Below are 22419 nucleotides of genomic sequence, written 5' to 3' on the forward strand. Positions count from 1 at the left end.
TATATTTAAATTTCATGTCAATCAATCGACTACTTTTCGAGTTTTACGCATTTATGCGGAGGTTGCATTTTTATATATGTATATAGATCAAAATTAGTTGGTAAGTTACATACTCATCTTTAACACAAACGTACACACGCTCCAAATCCGTACACTGTGAATATCAAACTATTGCCTTAGTTAAACTTGTATCTTGTAGATATCTACTTAAACAAATGTGTGTAATCCCTTATTTGGCCTTACAAAAAAAATGTGATATAATGATGTGGTATTACTAAAAAAAATATAAAATCCGCTTTAAGAATTACACTGTATGTAAACTTCAAAGGAAATCTTAACAATGTCAAATACTACCTTTGAGATATATTGAACCGTGTAACAATAAGACACAAGCGAACACTTATATAATAATAAGACACAAGGAGAGATTAGGGCGGCTCTAGAACAGCTTAAAAACAACAAAGCTCCGGGAGATGACGGAATCACAACAGAGTTGCTTAAGGCAGGCGGGACCCCGGTCCTGAAAGAGCTAGCAAGCCTCTTTAATTCCGTCATCCAACATGGCAAGACCCCGGAAACGTGGAGCGGAAGTGAGGTGGTACTGTTTTTCAAGAAAGGTGATAAAACCCTCTTGAAAAACTACAGACCAATCTCCCTCCTGAGTCACGTGTATAAGCTGTTCTCAAGAGTCGTCACGAACCGTCTCGTCAGACGACTTGACGAGTTCCAGCCCCCAGAGCAAGCCGGCTTTCGATCAGGCTACAGCACCGTGGACCACATCCATACTGTTCGGCAGATTGTGCAGAAGACCGAAGAGTACAATCAGCCGCTGTGTATGGCATTTGTGGACTACGAGAAAGCCTTCGACTCCATCGAAACCTGGGCAGTGCTCGACTCATTGCAGAGATGTCATATCGATTGGAGATATATCGAGGTACTGAGATGTCTGTACAACGCCGCTACAATGACTGTCCACATACTTACCAGGACTGTAAGACGAAAGCGATCCAACTGCGCAGAGGGGTGAGACAGGGGGATGTAATATCCCCGAAACTGTTCACCAACGCGTTGGAAGACGTTTTCAAAACGCTGGATTGGACTAGGTATGGAGTCAATGTAAACGGCGAGTACATCTCACACCTTCGATTTGCCGACGATATCGTCATCATAGCAGAGTCGCTGGAACAACTCACCGAAATGCTGCGTAGCCTAGGCGAGTCTTCCCGGTGTGTCGGTCTCGGTATGAAATTGGACAAGACCAAGGTCATGTTCAATAGGCATGTCGTGCCGGGACCGATATACGTCGAGGGGAAACCTCTCGAAGTTGTTAGTGAATATACCTACCTAGGACAGATAATACAAGTCGGTAGGAACAACTTCGAGAAGGAAGCCGATCGCAGAATTCGCTTGGGATGGGCAGCATTTGGCAACCTTCGTCAAGTCCTCAAGTCGTCTATACCGCAATGTTTGAAGACGAAAGTCTTCAACCAATGCGTCTTACCTGCCATGACATACGGTGCCGAAACGTGGACACTAACTGCGGGACTAGTCCACAAATTCAAAGTCGCTCAGCGTGCTATGGAGCGAGGTATGCTCGGAGTATCTTTGAAGGATAAGATCAGAAATGAGATTATCCGGAAAAGAACTGGAGTCACCGACATAGCTTGCAAAATTAGCAGGCTGAAGTGGCAGTGGGCTGGTCACGTATGTCGTAGGACCGATGGCCGTTGGAGCAGACGAGTCCTAGAGTGGAGACCGCGAATCGGCAAGCGCAGCGTAGGGCGCCCTCCAGCCAGGTGGACCGACGACCTTAAGAAGGTGGCGGGCACCAACTGGATGCGGAAGGCGGAGGACAGGGAGCTTTGGCGCACCTTGGGAGAGGCCTATGTTCAGCAGTGGACAACGATTGGCTGTTGATTGAACACTTATATATATATGTATATAAGAATTGAGAACCTTCTTTTTTGAAGCTGGCTTAAAAAATGAAGTGCATTTCAGTCAATTGAAAAGAATGTTTATTTTTTACGTAAACTTTTCCCTGCGATATACAGAATTGTTGCAGTTAAATTCGACCTTCAGCTTGTCTCATCGCACTCAAGATAGTTTCACCTTAAAAATGTTTTAAAAGCCGTGCTTACCCGATTCCATGCTAGGAGAAGTAAAGGTAAATAACTTTGACCCTCAATTGACATACATACATCATTGGTCGAAATCTAAATAATCTTCTATTATGGTTTCGTGAAAATCGACGTTAAGTAACATTAAAATAGATATAAGTAATAATAAAAATATATTAATGAAAAACTGTTTGTAGTGCATAATATATCTAAGGTTTGTTTATATTTACTCCTCCTCGCCATTGGAATATGATCGTAGTATAGATAAACCTTGTGTTTTAATCGTTACAATTCTTTCTATATTTTTTTTATTTTATCTTTGTATAAAATTTATATTATTATTTCTAATTTTGTTCATTAGTAAACACACCTTACTAATATTTATTTAAAACAATTCTACAATAGATTTTATTAAGATTATTATTAAGTCATGCTTAAAGCTAAGTTATTTATTATGCCTATTTATTTTTTATAAGCTTTTATAAAGTTTAGAATTAAACGTGGTATTCGTAAAAGTTTAGGTAAAGTATGCTCAGTTATTTTAGATTAATTTAAATAAGTTTTGTTTTATAATATTAATGATATTTATTTTAGTGAAAGTTGTACATTGTTTTTTACAAATAATGGAAACACGTTTTTTTACTTAATCATGACGAAATCGTCATTTAGTTTGTAGAGGAAAAAGGAGCTTAAATGTTAGCTTCTGTTTATAAATATCATATGAAAAAATATATACAATATTTGTTTGTTGTTTGATAAGAATCAAAATCTTTTACTGTATTTTACTTTAATTTTTAATAAATTAAATTAATATTCTTCTTTTTTTAATTTAATATGTATGTATTTAATATATATTTGAATATATTTATATAATATTTAATAAGATACGGGTATATCCAGTTAATAAGGCACGTAGATTTTAACTGCAAGGTGTCATAATATTAAAACACATAATATTGAAAATTAAAAAAAGATACACTTCTGAATATTTATTCGTTTATTATTTTACAGTGAATAGGTATTTTAATGGTGGTCTATTTATTAATAGTAAGTTTTTTTTAAGAATACTGGCAATGCCGGTGTTAAACGTTTAATTACGCGTTTGTTTGTATTGGGAGTGGGGACGATAATTGCCAATTATTGCCAATGTTCTTTAATTATATTTATAATTTTCAGAACTGAGTTATAATATATATTATTGTATACAAAAACGAGTATAGGCATCATTCTTTTTAGATACTGGTGGTAGGGCTTTATGGAAGCTCGTCTGGGTAGGTACCTGGGTGGTACCTACCTCAACAGATATTCTACCGCAAAACAGCATTACTTGGTATTGTTGTGTTTCGGTTTGAAGGGTGAGTGAGCCAGTGTAATTACAGGCACTTAACACAGGGACATAACATCTTAGTTCCCATGGTTGGTGGCGCATTGGTGATTGACATTTCTTACAATGCCAATGTCTATGGGCGTTGGTGACCACTTTAACATCAGATGGCCCATATGTTCGTCTGCCTAGCTATTGTATATAAAAAAAGATAAATTTATTAAATGTACAGGCACACGGTTTCTACTGTTTTATTATATGTATAGATATAATTTCAGAATCATCGTATTTTACATATACCGAGTCAAAACGAGGCAATCCATTAGTATGTTTTTCTGGATACACATTCTCGTTGAAGAGATATAAAAAAGCAAAACATTCATCTCGAAGAAGATTATGGCGCTGTTCGAAACACGCAAGTCGAGGTTGCCAAGCTGTAATAGTAATGATAGACGAAACTATTGTAAGTATAAAATCTTTTCACAATCATGAGCCAGTTTACTGTTAACAGTAAATCAAGTCATAAATTATGTTGTTCATATACATTATGTAATATATGCATTAACGATTAAAATAATATTGAACACTTAAAACCACAGAGAAGAACAGAGTTAAAAAAAAGATAAAAATTATTTAGTAGGATATGTAATATAAAATCGCATGCACCAATGTTAGTGTTTATTATTTTCTTTTTAAAGATATATAATATCAGTGAAATAAGGTATAATATATATACCTTATTTTAATGATCCAAAAAAATAAACACCGTCAACTCTTGAGACTCCATATTATCAGCTTCGTATTAAATAATAAATTATTTCTGATTCTGAAATTTTCGTATTTGACAATGCATCTGTTTTCTAATTTGACAATCTGTTTTTCATCTTTTTAGTGAAAAATGTTTATATGATATTTCTTAATATGTTTTTATATAAAATAATAAATGTTTATGAGTGACAGTTGTAAAAAATAATTAAATAAATAAACATTACAAAAATAAACGATGTATTTTTAAGAAACAAAGTTTGTTTTATTTTAGTTTCTGAAAATATTTTTTTAATACATAATAATGTAATGTAATTAAAACAATTTATTTACTCCTATATAAATTGTACAATTATCAAAGGCCACGGTATATACTTACAGGGCTTTGCTAACTTAATTAATTAAAAGATTTTTTAATTGATGAGTAAAAGTAGCTATTAAATTTCTTATTGGTTCTTCTTGGTAGAATCTACATTTCGAAAAGGTGGTAGCTTTAAAATAATTATACTTAATGTCTTGTGAAAGGACGATTCGAAAGGGCTTAAAGAACCTTCTTGAATAAAGTATGTTATTATTTTGATTTCAATCTGTACTATCGTGGTCACAAGTTATAGGCACTTACACCTTGCTAAAGGATTTTATTAAAAACTTAAATGTGCTTGATAGTTAGTAGTCACCACCACCCATAGAGCTGAGATGTCTATGAGTGGTAGTGACAACTGACCATCAAGCACATTTGCAAGTCTGTCTTATTATTTGTTCTTGCGATAATATTTAGTACCGCCCCCATTTGTTTCAGATTATGCAATAACTAGGAGTCAAAAAGGTTCTGATCTTATGACTCTCGCGGGTTTCTCCTTTTCGGTTCACAGGAAAAAAGTATGTTCCGGAACCATAAGGACACGATGGCGTTGCTCGAAGTTCAAGAACTGTAAGGCCGTGGTATTGACGATTGATAATATTATTTACAAAAGCTTTTTACAGCATAATCATTGATTTTTTCATACTTTCACTGAAATTTACCCACGACAGGTTTTAGCGTGGTTGATTTGTTGTAAACAAATGGAATTTTATCAAGTATTAATGACATTATTTAAAAAAATTAAGGATAATATTAAAACGTTCTTAATTATGTTATGTTTACAAAAGCTACTAATAATTAATAATATTTCTCATTGGTGCTAATTGCTTAGTACTGACCTGCCTAATGACAAGTAATCATTTAAAAAATACTTGCTGTTTAAAATTGTGAAAAAGCACGGCAAATAAGTGCAATTGTACTGAAGATAGTAGTGTAGAATTACCGATAGGTAAATAGGATAGGACTTTGTGTATAGAAGATGAACTTGCACTGGCTCTTACACGAATACTAAGCATTTATTCAGTATGTTTACACGAAAGGTATTCGTTTAAGTGACAAAAACTAAGCATTAGTACTTACACTCTCATTTACGAGGCATTAGTGAAAACGTTGCGCAACATGTTTTTTATAACATCGATTAATTGATTTCGGCGATATAGCACGACTTTTGATGACAAAAATAAAATATTACCTAATATAATTTATGTTTTTTTGTTGTTCAGGCGGGCTGGCAAATGGGCCACTTTACGTCAAGTAACGCACCTGTATTATTATTATAAAATTATTACTTTATTATATTATGATATGACTAAAATAATGTTAAGAAATTGTATAAAATTAATATGCATTTATCGAAGGTTTATAGCTTGTATAAATCAAAAACACTTTAGCAGAGAGTTATTAAACGTGTTAGCGTTATCGAACGATTGTGAATAACACTTTTTGACAATCTACTCTTAGTGAGCTTTTAAATCTCCGATAACTTATTATGAATAAGACTGTAAATTTCTTTATTCATTAAATAACAAAAGATAAACAATCGCTCTGTAGAATATTCATGTAATTTATTGTCAAATTAATTATTTCAATCAATGTCAAATCAATTAATTATTTAAGTATTGGTCTATGAAGCATATATCATAATAATAAACTAGATATTTTTGATAACAAATTTTGTGTCTTAGTGTTTAAAGATAAATATAATATAATTCCTGTTGTTATAATATTCTAAAAAAACATATTAATCCTATTTTTGTTGTCGTTAAATAGAGATATTGTTAATTTTGTAAATTATCATACATCAATATAAATATATCGTAAAACCACAAAGTTGTCGTATTTACTTATGTATATTAGTCGTATGTAGTCTTTAGACAGACTTTAGCTACACAGTTAAAAATATAGTTAAGATAGATTGACACTACCAAAGAAAGTGTAACGTCTTAATTTTATTTAACTTATTTACTTTTTATAAAATTATTAATTAAAATTATATATTTGAATATAAAATATTATACAAAACTTATTTATATTTATTTAATTATCGTCACAACTCAAGATAGATAAGACCATATTTTTATTTTTATTTTGACAAGCAATTTTTTACAGAATATTTTGAATTTATACGCGGCAAACAGGGAAACCGCATAATCAAAATGGCGGGGTATTATTACTGTATGCACATACAAAGACCGCTCGATGGCAGTTCGAAAATAAGATGGCGCTGCTCGACTAGGAGCTCGCGTGGCTGTAAAGCCGCCCTCTACACGTTTGATGATAATATTATAAGAAGCAATACAATACACAACCATGAACCTGACTATTGAAGAAACAGTATTATTTTAAGAAAACGAAAATACTCGTACCTATATGAAATTAACAAATTAGCTATAATCGGATATTGTGAAATAGTTATAAGATATTAAATAAAAATTATATCTTCATATTTAGCAGTCTTTGCTATTTTAATAGAAAAAAGAAAGGCGTGCTCTTTTTTATTATCTGTTTAAATAATGTTATGGATTATGTCTTGCTTACTCTTTTTTGTGTTGTTATTACGCGAAAAAATAAAATATTTGAATTATAATGTTTGACGTGTTTTTAGTTTGTAAGTGTAAAGTGCCAATCATTGTAATATCTTTATATACATATTTCTAAAATAGAAGAAACACAAACGTGAACGTGAAGAAATGGGAAAAATCGCAAATATTCCCCCCTAGCATGTGTCAGCTGAAAATCTGTCATATTTACGTCCCATCAATCTTGTACTTCCTTACTTAACACAAACAACATAATATTTATAATAATCGAATACAGCAGTGCTATTCTGTAAGAATTCGCTTCATTACTCACCCGTGAAATGTTGACTACCAATTTATAGTGATATACTATTTTGGTGCGTGTATTCTTGAAATATTATAATCATTATGGTCAATGTCGCATATCGTTTTCTGATATTTCAAAAATCAATTATTATACTTTATTAGTGTATAGTACTAATGTGTCACTGGTATATTATTAAGATATTTTTTTTAACATAGCTTAAAACAAGTTACACCGTTTTTGTTTCATTGGATTTTAACTTTCCTATTAAATACATAATGTAAATAATAATTTGCAATGTTTTTTTCTGTTTCTCCCAAACATTTCGAAATTAAAAAGGTGGCTGTATAATAACACAAGCGCGCAGGCTATTTAAACATAATATTACATTTTCAGAAGGATAAAGCATGTGATGTGAACACAGAAAGTTATCAAAATTTTGATATTCTTACTATAATTACTAGGTACTGGGTTATTGCTAATCTGTCAATGAGACAGCCTGGCTTTTAATAATTTAATGATAAAATTGTCATATATTCTTATAATATTAATGTAAAGCATTGGTTTATGAGACATATATAATAAATATTTTTGATAACAAACTTCATGTCCTATGCGGTATTATGTTTAAAGGTAAATATAATATTATTCTTCTATTTCTAATAATCATATTTATTATATTTGTATTGCCCTTAAATAGGGATATTGTTTAATGTGTAGCCAAATTTGTAATGTCGTATTTATGTATCGTAATATGTAGTCTGCAGTCAGACTTTAGCTACTTATTTAAAAATATAGTAAGCCTCCTCTCCTCAAAAAGAGGAGAGGAGGCCTTTAGCCCAGCAGTGGGACATTCACAGGCTGTTACGGATACGGGATTAAAAATATAGTTAACATAGTTTGACACTACCAAAGAGCGTGTAATGTCTTAATAAACAATAATAATAGTAATTATATTTACCATATTTATTTCTATTTCAATACAACTCAAGATAGATAAGACCTTGATATTTTTTTTATTTTGACAGCCACATTTCTTTTTCAGAATATTTTGAATTTATACGCGGCAAAAAGGGAAACCGTATAATCAAAATGGCGGGGTATTTTTACTGCACGCACACACAAAGACCGCTCGATGGCAATGCGAAAACAAGATGGCGCTGCTCGACTAGGAACTCGCGTGGCTGTAAAGCCGCCCTCTACACTTTTAATGATAATATTATAAGAAGCAATACAATACACAACCATGAACCTGATTATTGAAGAAACAGTATTATTTTAAGAACACAAATTACTCGTATGAAAATAACAAATTAGCTTTAATCGTATATTGTGAAATAATTAAAAGATATTAATAAAAACTATATCTTCATATTCAGTAGTCTTTGACATTTTAATAAAAAAAAGTAAGACGTGCTATTTTTATTATCTGTTTAGTTGATATTATACAATAAGTATTGCTTATTCTATTTTGTTTTGTAATTTTGTATATAAATGTAATATTTTAAATATAATATTTAATGTATTTTTAGTTAGTAAGTATAAAGTGCCAATCATTATAATACTTTTAATTCTTTTAAATACTTTTAAAATAAACGATACACATGAACGTGAACAAAGGGAAATGTCGTAAATAATACCTCCTAGTTAATTTCAATTAAAATTAAGTTAATTCTAATAACAATGTAATAAAGACATAATTCTTAAGTTCTAGTATTACAGATTACTATACTTTACATGTATTAACATAATAAGTTATTATTTTGGCAATTGGCGACTGCAGTGTTTGATTTGTTTTGAACATTGATCTTCGTACGTTTTTTTATGCTCATAAATTATTTTATGAAGTAGCTTACAAAGTAATAAAACAATTTAATTAATCATATTCCATACTTGAAGTAATTATTACAGGAGTTTAGTCATATAGACTAAGAGCAATAACGCGAAGGTCATGTGATGTGACATATGCTAAAGACACAGCATGATTAAAAAAAAATCTATCCAGGTAAGACGTGATTAAATATGGCAACTCTACGATATCATATTTATTAAATATAACGTTTATTACAGAGGCAACATTTTACATCGGTGGACGTGGCAATCGGTATATGGAGTTAAATAGCTACGTATATACCATTCAATATACGAAAGATATGGGCGATGGTGCGGTAAAGACTCGATGGTACTGTCGTGGTCGAACGAAAGGATGCAAAGCGGCCGCGTACTCAATAAACGATGTTTTGTACTCTTGCATTAATGACCATAATCATTGATGTGATAATTACATGATCAGACTCAACAATGTTGTTTTTGAAAGCAGTGGATCGAGTTAAATATCGATTGTATGTATCGTTTGGAAAGCATATGGTGTGTTAAACTTATGTATTATAATAATAGTATTATTATTATAATTCTGTTCGGCATTTTTTCTAAATTCCGATGGCGACTTTGCTGATAATCAAAATCAAAACGCATTTTTTTCACGAATCCTAATGAATACTCTAGATTACTCAAGATCTCGACCAATAACAATATAATAATAATAATATCCTGTGACATTTTTCACACACGGCCATCTGATCCCAAATTAAGCTTGTACAGAGCTTGTACTATGGAAACCAGACAACTGATATACTACATATACTATTTTTTTTTGTATACATAATACATACTTATATAGATAATTACACCCAGACTCAGGACAAACACAACATGTTCATGCACACAAATATCTGTCCTGAGTGAAAATCGAACCCACAACCACGCCAACCGGCTCAAATACATGACAGTATCGTGGTAATTCAATGTTAACGTTATTTATTTGTCTTTACTCCTCCTGTGATTGGAATAGGCTAAATTTCTATCGAAGGATGCTATCAAATTATTACGAAACTATAAAATTATGTAATACGGATGGATAAGCATATATATTATGTTATCTCACGACTGCATGACAATATACATCTTGATATATGTATAATAACAGTATTATGAATCTCGTTTTATATATATTTTTAGTGTAAAATAAATAATTTGATAAAAATAGTTGTACATAATTTGCCATTTTATATATTGAAAAAAAAACAAAAATATAAAGGCAGTCATACCCACTTCTAGCAGAAGTTTAGACCGCGTTCAATTTGAAAACGGTGTAAACGTTTAAGCCCGTAAGCGGATCATCGTTTAACAAAAAGTATATATTTTATTGGAAAAAAATTCCACCGCTTACGTTTATAAGTAAAAATAGAGATATTTTTTTTTGCAAAATAATATAACCAGACTTCAAAAATTCGTTCTTAAGCGTATAACGTCGTGACAACAACTTTACTGGTGCTTCGGTAAAGAATGGTTATTTCTTACGTCACCAATTTCTATGAGCGATGGTGACCACTTATCATTGGAAGAAGGCTCGTAGGGAAGGCAAGGAGGCCTTTGTATATTTGTGGGTCTATTATACTTGTGCGTTGCTTACAGACTTATCAGCGTCATTTGACCTAGGCGTTATTAATGGAGAAGCAAGCAGCTGTTACTGACATCTGGTATTTACATATTTATAAAGCATTATAAGTATAATTACAGATGGATCATTTCATATCGGTCGTCGCGGTAGCCGGTACTTAAGAATAGGTGATTACGTATTCACAATGCAGTTTACGAAGAAGATTACCGATGCTGTCATTAGGACGCGCTGGCACTGCAGAGGTCGAAGCAAGGGATGTAAAGCCGCAGTGTACACCATTGAGGATCGTATAGTATCCCATAACCAATGCCATAATCATTAAAACCTTAAAAATATAGTTAGTAAATAAATAAAATAAAGACTGAAAAAAAGATTTTTTTTTCAGTCTAATTATAGTGTGTATATTTTAGCCGTAATTTAAATATTGTATCGTAATCTGAAAACTTAATTCCTACTTTTGACTACGATTTAATCTTTAAGATAATAATTAATAAATATTGTTTCAATTTATACTATTTATACATATTATATTATTTATACATAAAACTAATTTGATAAAATTCTGTAGTGTTAATTTGTACAAAAATAATTATTATAGTTTATAACAATAGAAAACTAAATATTTGTTTAGTTTAAGGAAACATCTCATTTAATCATCTAAATAAATACAAATATTTTAAGGCTCTTGTCAATTATTCCATAACCATAAATATATAATTTAATTAATGTAAATGGACATTACGTTACGTTTTTTAGTATTAAATATTTAACGAAATTTTGTTTTTTTTTTTAACAATTAATAGGCCAGCGTTTGACTGTTGACTTGCCTGATGTTAAGCATCGACACGGTCTAAGATGTAGCACGCTTGCCTATAAGAAACCTGTTTACTCTGGATTTGAAGCCACCAATATTGTACCTATCAGGAAATAAGGACTCAGGCAAAGCATTCCATAGTTTCGCAGTGCGAATGATGACTGTAGATTCAAAGCGCTTCGTACGTAGGCGGGGAAACGGCAATACGTAGTGAGTTGCCCTTTAAACCCTTTAAGTGGGCCCATATAAGTACAGGCCCAAGAGACATAACATCTTATCTCAAAAGGTTGGTGGTGCCCTGACATTGTAAAAGATGGTTGTTATTTCATACAGCGCCAATGTGAGTTGTGATCCTATTCTTATATTATGTTAAATAAATATTATTATATTTTTTTATTATATCCAGATGCCGTTTTTACCGTTTCAAGAAGAGGTAACAAACAAATTAACGTTAATGGGTTCACTTTCTCCACAAGGATGACTAATAACGACCGCCCCGATATGAAGAAGAGATGGTACTGTTCAACCCACCATTCAAAGCGCTGTCCAGCCGTGTTGTTCACCATCGATAATATTGTCGTCAGGGTGAGGAACAACCATAACCATGATGTGCCAAATAATTTGTCGCATCGCCTTAGTTGATCCGTTATTTGACAGTAATTTAAGTAACAACGTCAGTAAAAGAAAACATCCGAATCATAAATATAACATTAAAAATTGTATTCATAATAATAATTTATTCTCAGACAACAAAAGTCCATACAAATGAGATACAGCAAAAAAATTACAAATTTCTTACTATATTATTGTATTATAACTGCGCTGCATCGTTCAAATTTCGTCTGATGATACAAAATAGATGCCGTCATCTCTTGTTTCTTAAGTAGGTATAAAGATAAAATATTTTGAAATAAATTTTATAATAAATAAATATATTGAAAATTGTGTTATTATTATATTTCTGATAATTATTCTGTTAAATACGTTTATGTAAACGAAGTACCTTTTTAGATTTACTTATTACAAATTATATGTATACTCTAAAAAAATTAAAAAAAAAATTATAATATTTACTACAAAAGATATCTTATGATTTTTTTGCCACGACATAAATCACTATACATACAAAAATAAAAAAATGTTTTCTTCTTTTTAACCCATTTAAATAAAGAATACACACTTCATAATGTTTTTTTTTTAATATCCACAGCTGAGTTTACGTTTTCTACCCGAGGAAATCAACAAATAAAACTCGATGGTTACAAGTTTTCAACGCGTAAAACCTGTAATCCCAAGGATGGACCTGCTGGAAAGAGAAAGTGGTTCTGTTCCACTCACCACACCAAAGGATGTAAGGCGGCCCTCTTCACCGTTAATAATGTGGTTGTCATGGCTAACACAGTACATAATCACAAACCTCCAAACTTTGGTTAAAAGGACAAACATACAATATTTATTACTTATCTAGTCATGTTGAAACAATGTTACAAATTATTTAACAATAAAGGCTAATGTGTTTTTTTTTAAATAAGTTTTTTGAAGCTATCAGATTCTATGTAGGCTAAGTTAAGTATGCTATAATATACTTTAAATGGAAAGTTGCGTCTCCAAATGAGAAACTTATAAAATATTGTCAACAAATGACCTTAAATTGTCCGCAAATGTTAATACAACGTTGCAAGTAAAAAATCTACCAACTATTTCTACTATACTACTACTACTGTACTACAACTATAGCCCATTCCAAAAACAAGAGGAGTAAAGACAAATAAACAACTTTGACATTTGACGCGAGATCATTGGTCGCGATGTTGAATAATAATCTATGGTATTATGGGTTTGCAAAATTGTAGAATCTGGAATGTCGGCGAGTTGTTATCAAAATTTTGGAACTTATTAAATTGGATATAAGTAAAGCAATGAATATTCCACTGCTGGCCTAAAATCTCTTTTTTTTGAGTAGAAGGTTTAGAGCTTATTCCAGGACGCTGCTCCAATGCGGTTTGGTTTTGATTTGGTGGAAGAATTTCAGTGAAATTAGACTCATGCAGGTTTCCTCACGATGTTTTCCTTAAGCGTCAAGCACGATATTAATTATAATCACATATTGGAGAAAAAGCACATGTTAATTCAGTGGTGCTTGTCCAGGTTTGAACTCACGATCAACGTTTTAAGATTCACGCGTTCTAACCACAGTTATATACGAACCGAGATAGCCGGCTTGTATATAACTATATATAACTTATATACTTATAACTTATCTAAGCGAAATAGAGTTGTATTGTAAATAAATATATATTACTCAAAAACTATAACGTATAAAGTAGCAGAGTTATCAGCAAATCCCAAAAAATGTAAATCTCAGGTTTGTTTATCTTTACTCCTTCGATTGGATTAAGGTACACGCCCGTTCGGTTGTACACGACCGGGTGGTTCGGTCGTTATACACATACATTTGAACTGTTAAAACAATTATCAAAATATATTTTTTTTTTATAGAATAGGAAGGCGGACGAGCATATGGGCCACCTGATGGTAAGTGGTCACCAACGCCCATAGACATTGGCATTGTAAGAAATGTTAACCATCGCGTACATCACCAATGCGCCACCAACCTTGGGAATTAAGATGTTATGTCCCTTGTGCTTGTAATTACACTGGCTCTCTCACCCTTCAAACCGGAACACAACAATACCAAGTACTGCTGTTTTGCGGTAGAATATCTGATGAGTGGGTGGTACCTATCCAGACGGGCTTGCACAAAGATCGTCTGGGTAGGTACCACCAGTAATACAACTATATAATTTAAAGCAGTTTAAATATTGTTATTACTTATGATAGTTTGGTTTAATTTAATAGCACCTAAATATATATAATTCTATTTTCATTTACCATTATTGGATTTGTTTTCGTTTCTTTTGTTTTTATATTTTATTAACAAGTAAGTACAACAGTACAATTTTATTGGGATCAAATTAACGGGGTTTCAAAACAGCAGGAACAATACCCGTGATACCATGTGATACTGACGTTTAAGCAGAATAATTACAATGATTGTCATTTAATTTATTTACCTTTTGTGTATAGTGTTTATTATGTTACGCAATAATTATTTAATTTAATTTTAATCAAAAATGTAAATTTGTTATATATTCAATTAAAAAATATATAGAAATTAACAGTTATATTATTTACCACTTCAACTCATTAAAAACTATACAAGATTATATTTTTGTATATACATATACTTCCTTAAAATTATTGGTTTAATTCCGTTTTTATATAATTCGTTATTAATGTTAAGTAGATAATTAATAAGCCAAAAATATAAGGTTATTGAACCTTAAATTTTTGGGCTATTTATACTATAGGATGTTAGCTAAACTGTATCTTATTAAGACTTACCTGAATTTAAAACTTGCTTCTATTTTTGCTAACCATACTATATGATTTCAGCTCATCAAGCTCCAACTCCAGCCCCAGCTTCAGCCCCAACCCCAGCCCCAGCCCCACCTCCAGCCTCAGCGCCAGCCCCAGCGTTAGTCCCAGCCCCAGAACCAGCCCCAGTCCCAGCTCCTGCCCCAGATCCAGTACCAGCTCAAGCTAGTACCTCTGGAAGAGGGAAAAAACGCTCGGACCAGTGGACTTATGAAACAATCAAAGCTAATTTGAAATTGAAGGAACCTTGTAAGAGGTGCCGCTTGAGTTGCAACACAAAAATATCAGAGGAAATTCGGGCGAGATTGTACGATGAGTTCTTTCAGTTAGAAGATCTAGCCGCTCAGAGGACCTTCGTAAACAAAATGGTGAAAAGGATTAAGAAAAAAGGCTTCGCAAGTAAAAGTGGTGAAGACACCCAAAGGGTATTCACTTATAGATATTATTTCCCTATCGGGAAAAATGCGAGTATGAGAGTGTGTAAAGTGATGCTGATGCATACACTTGGTCTGACAACTCGTACCATTAAAACAGTTTTGGGGTTGAGGGATGATGCAAAAATGATCGATTCAAGATCCTAAACGAATTAATGAACACGTCAATCAAAAAAAAAAGTTTCCATGTGATAATATTATGTCGTGTATGATAAGATTTGTGTCGTATTTTAAATCCGAATTTAATGTTTAGAATTTTACCTATACCTTTCTCTAATATATATATTTAAAGGTTTCATGTTAGCTATAGAATAGTACATGTCTCCTATCGAAATGCTCTCTACTATGTGCTTTTTTGAGAGTATTTTTATAGTGATAGTATTCATAATATATCAATAAAAATAATTCAAAAAATGTCTTAAAAAGAAGAAGAAAAGTATATTATTGGATTGAAGTTAAAATATCAAAGTTCTAACACGGCAAGATAATTTGAGGCATACGAGTATTACTCCGAGTAAAAGCCGAAATGGTCCAGTGGTAAGAACGCGTGAATCTTAACCGATGATCGTGGGTTCAAGCCCGGCCAAGCACCACTGAATTTTTATGTGTGTAATTCATCTCGTGCCTGACAGTGAAGGAAAACATCGTGAGGAAACCTGCATGTGTCTAATTTCACTGAAATTCTGCCACATGTGTATTCCGCCAAACCGCATTGGAGCAGCTTGGTGAAATAAACTCCAAACCTTCTCCTCAAAAAGGGAGAGGATGTCTTAGCCCAGTAGTGGGATATTTACAGGCTGTCACTGTTACTGTTGAGTATTACTCGATAATCGCATTCTTAGATTTTCACATCAAGTATTGCATACCAGTATGCAACCAGTATTGCCAAAAGTGACAGTATTACCAAATAAATATTATAAAGGGAACTTCAATTTATCATTTTTGATTTTTGGTTCTCATAAAGAGAAGATGTGATACGAATTTTAATATTTATATACTTAAAAAAAGATTAAAATAGTGCCAGCGTGTTGGCTACAATGCCACAGGACAATTTTTTAGACGGTGTATTTTAGCTATAAATTTATAATGTGTATTTTGTTTTTTTTTTTTTTTTAATTGTGACTGAATAATATTATAAAAATGACTGTACATAGTTTCTATAAAAGTGATTTGTATTAATACCAGTTACCAAAACTCTTGGTTTTTTATGTATTTCGTATCTTACATGTCCTTCGCTTTGATGTTAGTTAGTTAAATATGTAAGTTAAGTATTTATAGTACTTTCAAGTACATTCCGAAATTTCAAAACCAATACAATAAGAACTACGAAATAGTAGTAAGTAATGGTATGAGCAAAATGTGCAATAATGTTTAGGATCAAATACAACATTAGTATATTAAAAACAGCCTCGGATATGCCTAGGGATATAAGGCACCGAATTAGGGCCAAGGACCAAACCAGCCGAGGGGCCTGTCTAGCCAAAAATAATACTCTCGGATTTGAATCAATATACGGCTACAAAATAATATTCATTATTATTTGATAGCCGTTGAGAGTTTCAAAATTTATCGTCCAATATAAAAAAGTAAACATTACGATTAATTTCATGCTTATACTTTGTCATAAAATAGGTATAATTATTCCATTTAACTAGCATATCTAACAAAAATATCTTTGTCATTGTATTCACTCTGTGTCTATTTATATCCTAACAATTCAAGTCATTTACTAGTCATAGGAATAAATTGTGTAATTCATTATTATTATGTTATTTAATTAATAGGAGTTTTTTTTATTATAATTTATTCGATCGCTTTTTTACTAACTGTCGATCGACTTTTATTGACTAGGTCGCATATTATAAATCGACTATTTTAACTAAATTATATTAAATAGCCATTTTTAATTTCTACTTTTATAGTTATTTTGATTCATGGCACAAATAATTGATGGTAAATTTTATATTGAATGTATTTTATACTATTTATTAAACCATATCGACTAATATATTATTATATTTAATAATGAATGTCGTCTTAAAAATAATAAAATGCCTTGAAAGCAAATATTTATACTTATTTCTTAATTTTAACTACGAGTCGTTATTTTTGTTTAATATGTTGTATTTGTTTTGTTTCAAATGTTAAAAAATATAATTGAATAGATGTTTTGTATTTAACTAAGAATATACCACCAATACGGTCTGTATTGGTGGTATATACTGATTATATATATACTGATTCATGTTGACAGACAAGGTCGTATCCTTTGTCTTGTTATGTTTCGGTATAAAGTTCAGCTGTACGGTGAGCCATAATACTTTTAAAGCCATTATCTTACAATGAATAGTCACGTGATTCATCTGCTCGTACAGCTATTCTTCTTCTTAATATAATTTAAAAAAAAATAACATTTTGCCTGTTTATTAAAATAAAAATCAAAAGAAAAAATAATTGTGCCAAAAATAATACTTATGTACAATCTGTTCTAAACGAAGAATTAATATAAACAAACTTTAGATTTTCATTTTCTATTATTTTACTTTCTAAAGTTCTGATAGCAACTTCGCCACATTCAAAAGTAATTTAAAAAAAAAATCACGAATCCATAAAGAATATCATAGATTATAATAAGATCCCGGCCAATGAGAAAGCGCCTCAATTCAATGTCAAATTTCTTTATTTTTGTTTACTCTTGTGGTTAGAATATGCTAGAGTTACAACATTATACAAGATAATATTTTTTTTCTAGAACTAAAATTTATTCGATCAGTACGAGGTAAACGACAATTAATCCAAGGAGGATACACATTCTCGCCGTGGCTGAAAAGCGAGGGAAAACCGATAGTGCGATGGTATTGCAGTTCACATCACGCGAGAGGATGCAAAGCCTCGCTGAGAACTCATGAAAACAAAATCATAGAACACATTGATAACCACAATCACCTTCCTGGACACTGGAAATACAAGATTGCTGATAAATGTAACAAATATGTATAACTTTATAATCTTCCAATGATAAGCCTTTTATATGTATATATCTTTAAATTATTCGTGTTATTTACCATAAGGTTGATACCTTATGGTATGGTATTGTATTTGATAATACATATATTTAAATGAACTTTCATTAGTTTCTTTAATTTACTTATGTATTACTTTTTACACTGAGGATTAGCATAATTCAGTACACTACAATGAAATAGCAGTACAAATCATGACCGCAAGGATTGTTGGTAAGAATGGTGTATTATTTATTTATTTTATTTGCATCTAATTAGAACAGTGATGCCACTTACAGTAACTAGATATATTATTAATTATATTAATTTATTAAAATTACAGGAATAACAAAAGAAAAGAGATGTTAAATATAAAACAACACGAATAATTATATTGTGATTATTTTAAATTTAATATACATATGACGGCGAGATTGTGGGCTGTCGTCAATCCAGACTCAATCAATATTTAGACGAAAGTGATTGCATTTTTTATTCTGTAATGTCACACTGGCGGGATGTCAAATGGGCAGACATCTCGTGGTTGAACGTTATCAACGTACACTGTTAATTTTATTTACTTTTGAATTGTAACATAAGATGGATTAATGTCTTCACTAATTTCAGAAGTGGGATAATAAAACTTCCATATAACATGTGCTTGCACGCGTGTGTGTGTGTGTGTGTGTGCGTTTGTATGTATAATATGTGTAGTATTGATTATTAAATTTTAAACAACAGTATCCTATTGTTTTTGTTAACATAGTTGAAATATAACGTTTCAGGATATGCAGAGTTTATAGTTTCGCAGAGAGGTAAAAGAATGATCAAACTAAACGAATACAGGTTCTATGCAGCCCCGAGCAAGAATTCTCAGATTCGCTGGAGATGTTCAACCCACGTTCATCATGGCTGCAAGGCCACGATACTTACCGTCGATGATGTCATCATATTTTGCAATAATTACCATAATCATTAGATAACTCTAATGATAATTATTTTATATATGTTATAAATTATTTCAAGGACACATCAATTTTGTTATTATTTAAAACAGAAATAATTAATGTAAATAAAAAAAATAATTATAAAAAAATCGAGTATTATTTTATTAACGCTGAGACCGAAATTTTTTATTATTGATTATCAACGACATTGTTACAATTTATGTAATATATTTACTCAGTAAAATTTTCAAAGGTGAAATTATGAATCTACCAAGCGGTTCGTAACTGCGGCCCTAAGACCAGTAGTAGATGCTCCACTCACAAGAGCGAATGTAGCCGAGCGACTTTCATCATGGCGGACAATAGAGTCGTGTCTGTAAATAGTAGTCATAACCACTAGAAAACGTGAAATTAACATCTTGTATATTTATTTTCCACTGCTAGGCAAAAGTATCCTTAAGGATATTTGGAACTTATTCCATTTTACTGCTCCAGTGGGATGTGTTCAGTTGTATTTTTGAGTTTTTAACAACATTTTCTGAAATAATACAAAACTTACAAAACTTACATATACTATGTTTTTTTAAATTCATAAACAAAGGAATTTATAATGCTATATTACGACTCCTTAGTCGTAACTCAAGGAAGGTAAAGGTACCTTTACCTTCCTTGTTCTCCCCTTCCGGCAAAATTATAAATTTACTTACGGCAACACCATCGTACTGAATGGGAAGAGCTATCCTCTCCAAGGTGAAACGTTACTTTACTCCAGAAAACCTGTTCATCTTATACAAAGCATAAGAGAGGCCATGTATGGAGTACTGCTCTCACGTTTGGGACGGCTCTGCTAAGTACTACGTTCAGGCTCTAGAGTTGATCGAGAGGCGCGTTAGTAGGCTGATTGGAGACGACATATTATTGGTCAAGTCTAGGCTCAAAAGTCCGTTTTCTATCGTATTCATTTTATTTTGATTTGTATATATTTAATGTTAATAAATATACACATATATACAAATATAAGAAAATATATTATACTTTCTTATTAACGTATAATTACAAAAAATATTTCAGTCGAATTTGTGATGTCAAAGAAAGGTAGAAGATGATCAAGCTGAATGGATTTACTTATTCATCAACACCTGGGGTGACCATCAAGAAACGCTGGAAATGCTCAACCCACCAAAATCAGGGTTGTCTCGCTTCCGTGCACACGATTGAAGATGAAATCATAAAGGTCAACGAAGCTCACAATCATTTGTTATAATCGTAATAAATTGTGTAAAACAATATATTGATCATTTATTTCTTAGCTTAAAATAAAAGTAAATAAAATAATTGGAAGCGGCTTTTACCGACTGCCAAACAGCAATGCTAATGTGTAACTCACTTCATTACTCATCCGTGAAATGTAGATAACCGATTTATAATATTTCGATGCGTATAATCTTGAAATGTTATAATTATTATGGTCAATGTCGCATATCAGTTTCTGAAATTTCACACCCGTTTTTGCGATGAGTCTCGAAATTACAGAATAGCTATACTGATCTCAGAAGCAAATACTAGAAATACAATATACTACATTCCAATATTTTGTGTAAATATTGACCTGAATGAAGGTTATATCATATAATTATTATTATAAAATAAAAGTTAGGTTTTTCCTACAATTTCTTTTCATTTAAATGTCATCTAGTTATATTGTATTTTTATAAATATTCAGGAAATAAAATTACTAATGGAACAAAGTAAGTACTTCTAAGAAATCCAGTAATATTTCTCTTGATTAGATTCTGTCTCGCCGCTTCAATATTCCTACAGAATTCCTCCCATAGTCCTTCCAAGATATAGATTTTAGCACGATGTGACTGCACATTTCCATGTAGGGTATGAGTCGGATTGATCACAAAACTGAGTTTGAGTTTCTAGTTGGATACTAACAAAACTGTTGTTATATTATTTTTAGAGGAGAGAGAGATTCTTTGTAGAGGAGTTTTTTATGTCTCTAAAAGGAAAGCGCTTAATAAGAAGCGATGAATATACATACATACGGCTCGGCGTTGAAACAAAAACGAACGGACAAGATGAAGAAGAGATCCACCACGGACGAGGCTGCCACGCCATCGTACACACCCTTGATAACGCGATATTACTTTTTCATACACACACCTCCAGTCAAAAGCAATATTACAAAAAAAGACTTAAACCCACAAATGTAATTCAACATGAAATACAACTGACAATTTAGCCACAATTTCGTTGTGGCGACTAGCAGCAATTTATTCCTACCCATACACATAAAATTCTGTACAATAGAACTATACATTACACACACTATCAAAGCTCAGAACCTTAATATATTCGTTAAGCACATATTTATCAAAGTATTTATTTTTATAACAAACAAAATGTTGATGATGAGTAAAATTCTGTCACATGATACTCGCCCTGGAGCGACTATTGACAAGTTTTTTTATCATTTGTAACATTTCAGGTTGTTACAAGGTTCAATATGTGACGTCTAAGAAGGGCTACACGCTGTTGATGTATAACGGATTCACATACCACATGAAGGCTCAGAACGACGTGAAGAAAATTTGGAGATGTTCCAAGCACCACTCGTCTCGCTGCCCAGTCACTCTCACTACTATATATGATGAAGTCATAAATATGAGACATGAACATAGTCATTCGCCTGCAATTCTATGATTGGATCGCGATCGTTTCTAATAATAAAGTTTTAAATTGTAAATGGACTGTTTTTTAATCCTTGCAAGAATTGTATAGAAGCACTTTATTGTATTTATGTCATTTGTGAGATATACAAATGTCTATTTCATAATTTAAAAAAAATATATTTTTAATAGTCCTTGCTTTTAAACGCGCACTTGAAGGCCTTTATACCCTTGCGATTTTTTTATATTTAAACAGAAC

General features: G+C 31.8%; 1 protein-coding gene across 5 annotated transcripts in view; it reads left to right on the forward strand.

The window, feature by feature from the left end:
* Positions 1–22419, forward strand: part of LOC126772691 (modifier of mdg4) — a 227170-nt gene that overhangs the window by 200313 nt on the left and 4438 nt on the right. Inside the window, exon 5 of one of the 5 annotated variants that reach the window (XM_050493167.1) lies at positions 18289–18563. The exons of 3 other annotated variants lie outside the window; for them this stretch is intronic. In XM_050493167.1, coding sequence (XP_050349124.1) covers positions 18289–18536 — 248 coding nt within the window. In that variant the 3' untranslated portion in view covers positions 18537–18563. Of the gene's footprint in view, positions 1–12070; positions 12322–18288; positions 18564–22419 lie in introns of those variants that run through there. One more of the 5 variants, XM_050493180.1, reaches the window with a different exon arrangement.

Source organism: Nymphalis io, chromosome 13 (genome assembly GCF_905147045.1).
Source record: "Nymphalis io chromosome 13, ilAglIoxx1.1, whole genome shotgun sequence".
Taxonomy (NCBI): domain Eukaryota; kingdom Metazoa; phylum Arthropoda; class Insecta; order Lepidoptera; family Nymphalidae; genus Nymphalis; species Nymphalis io.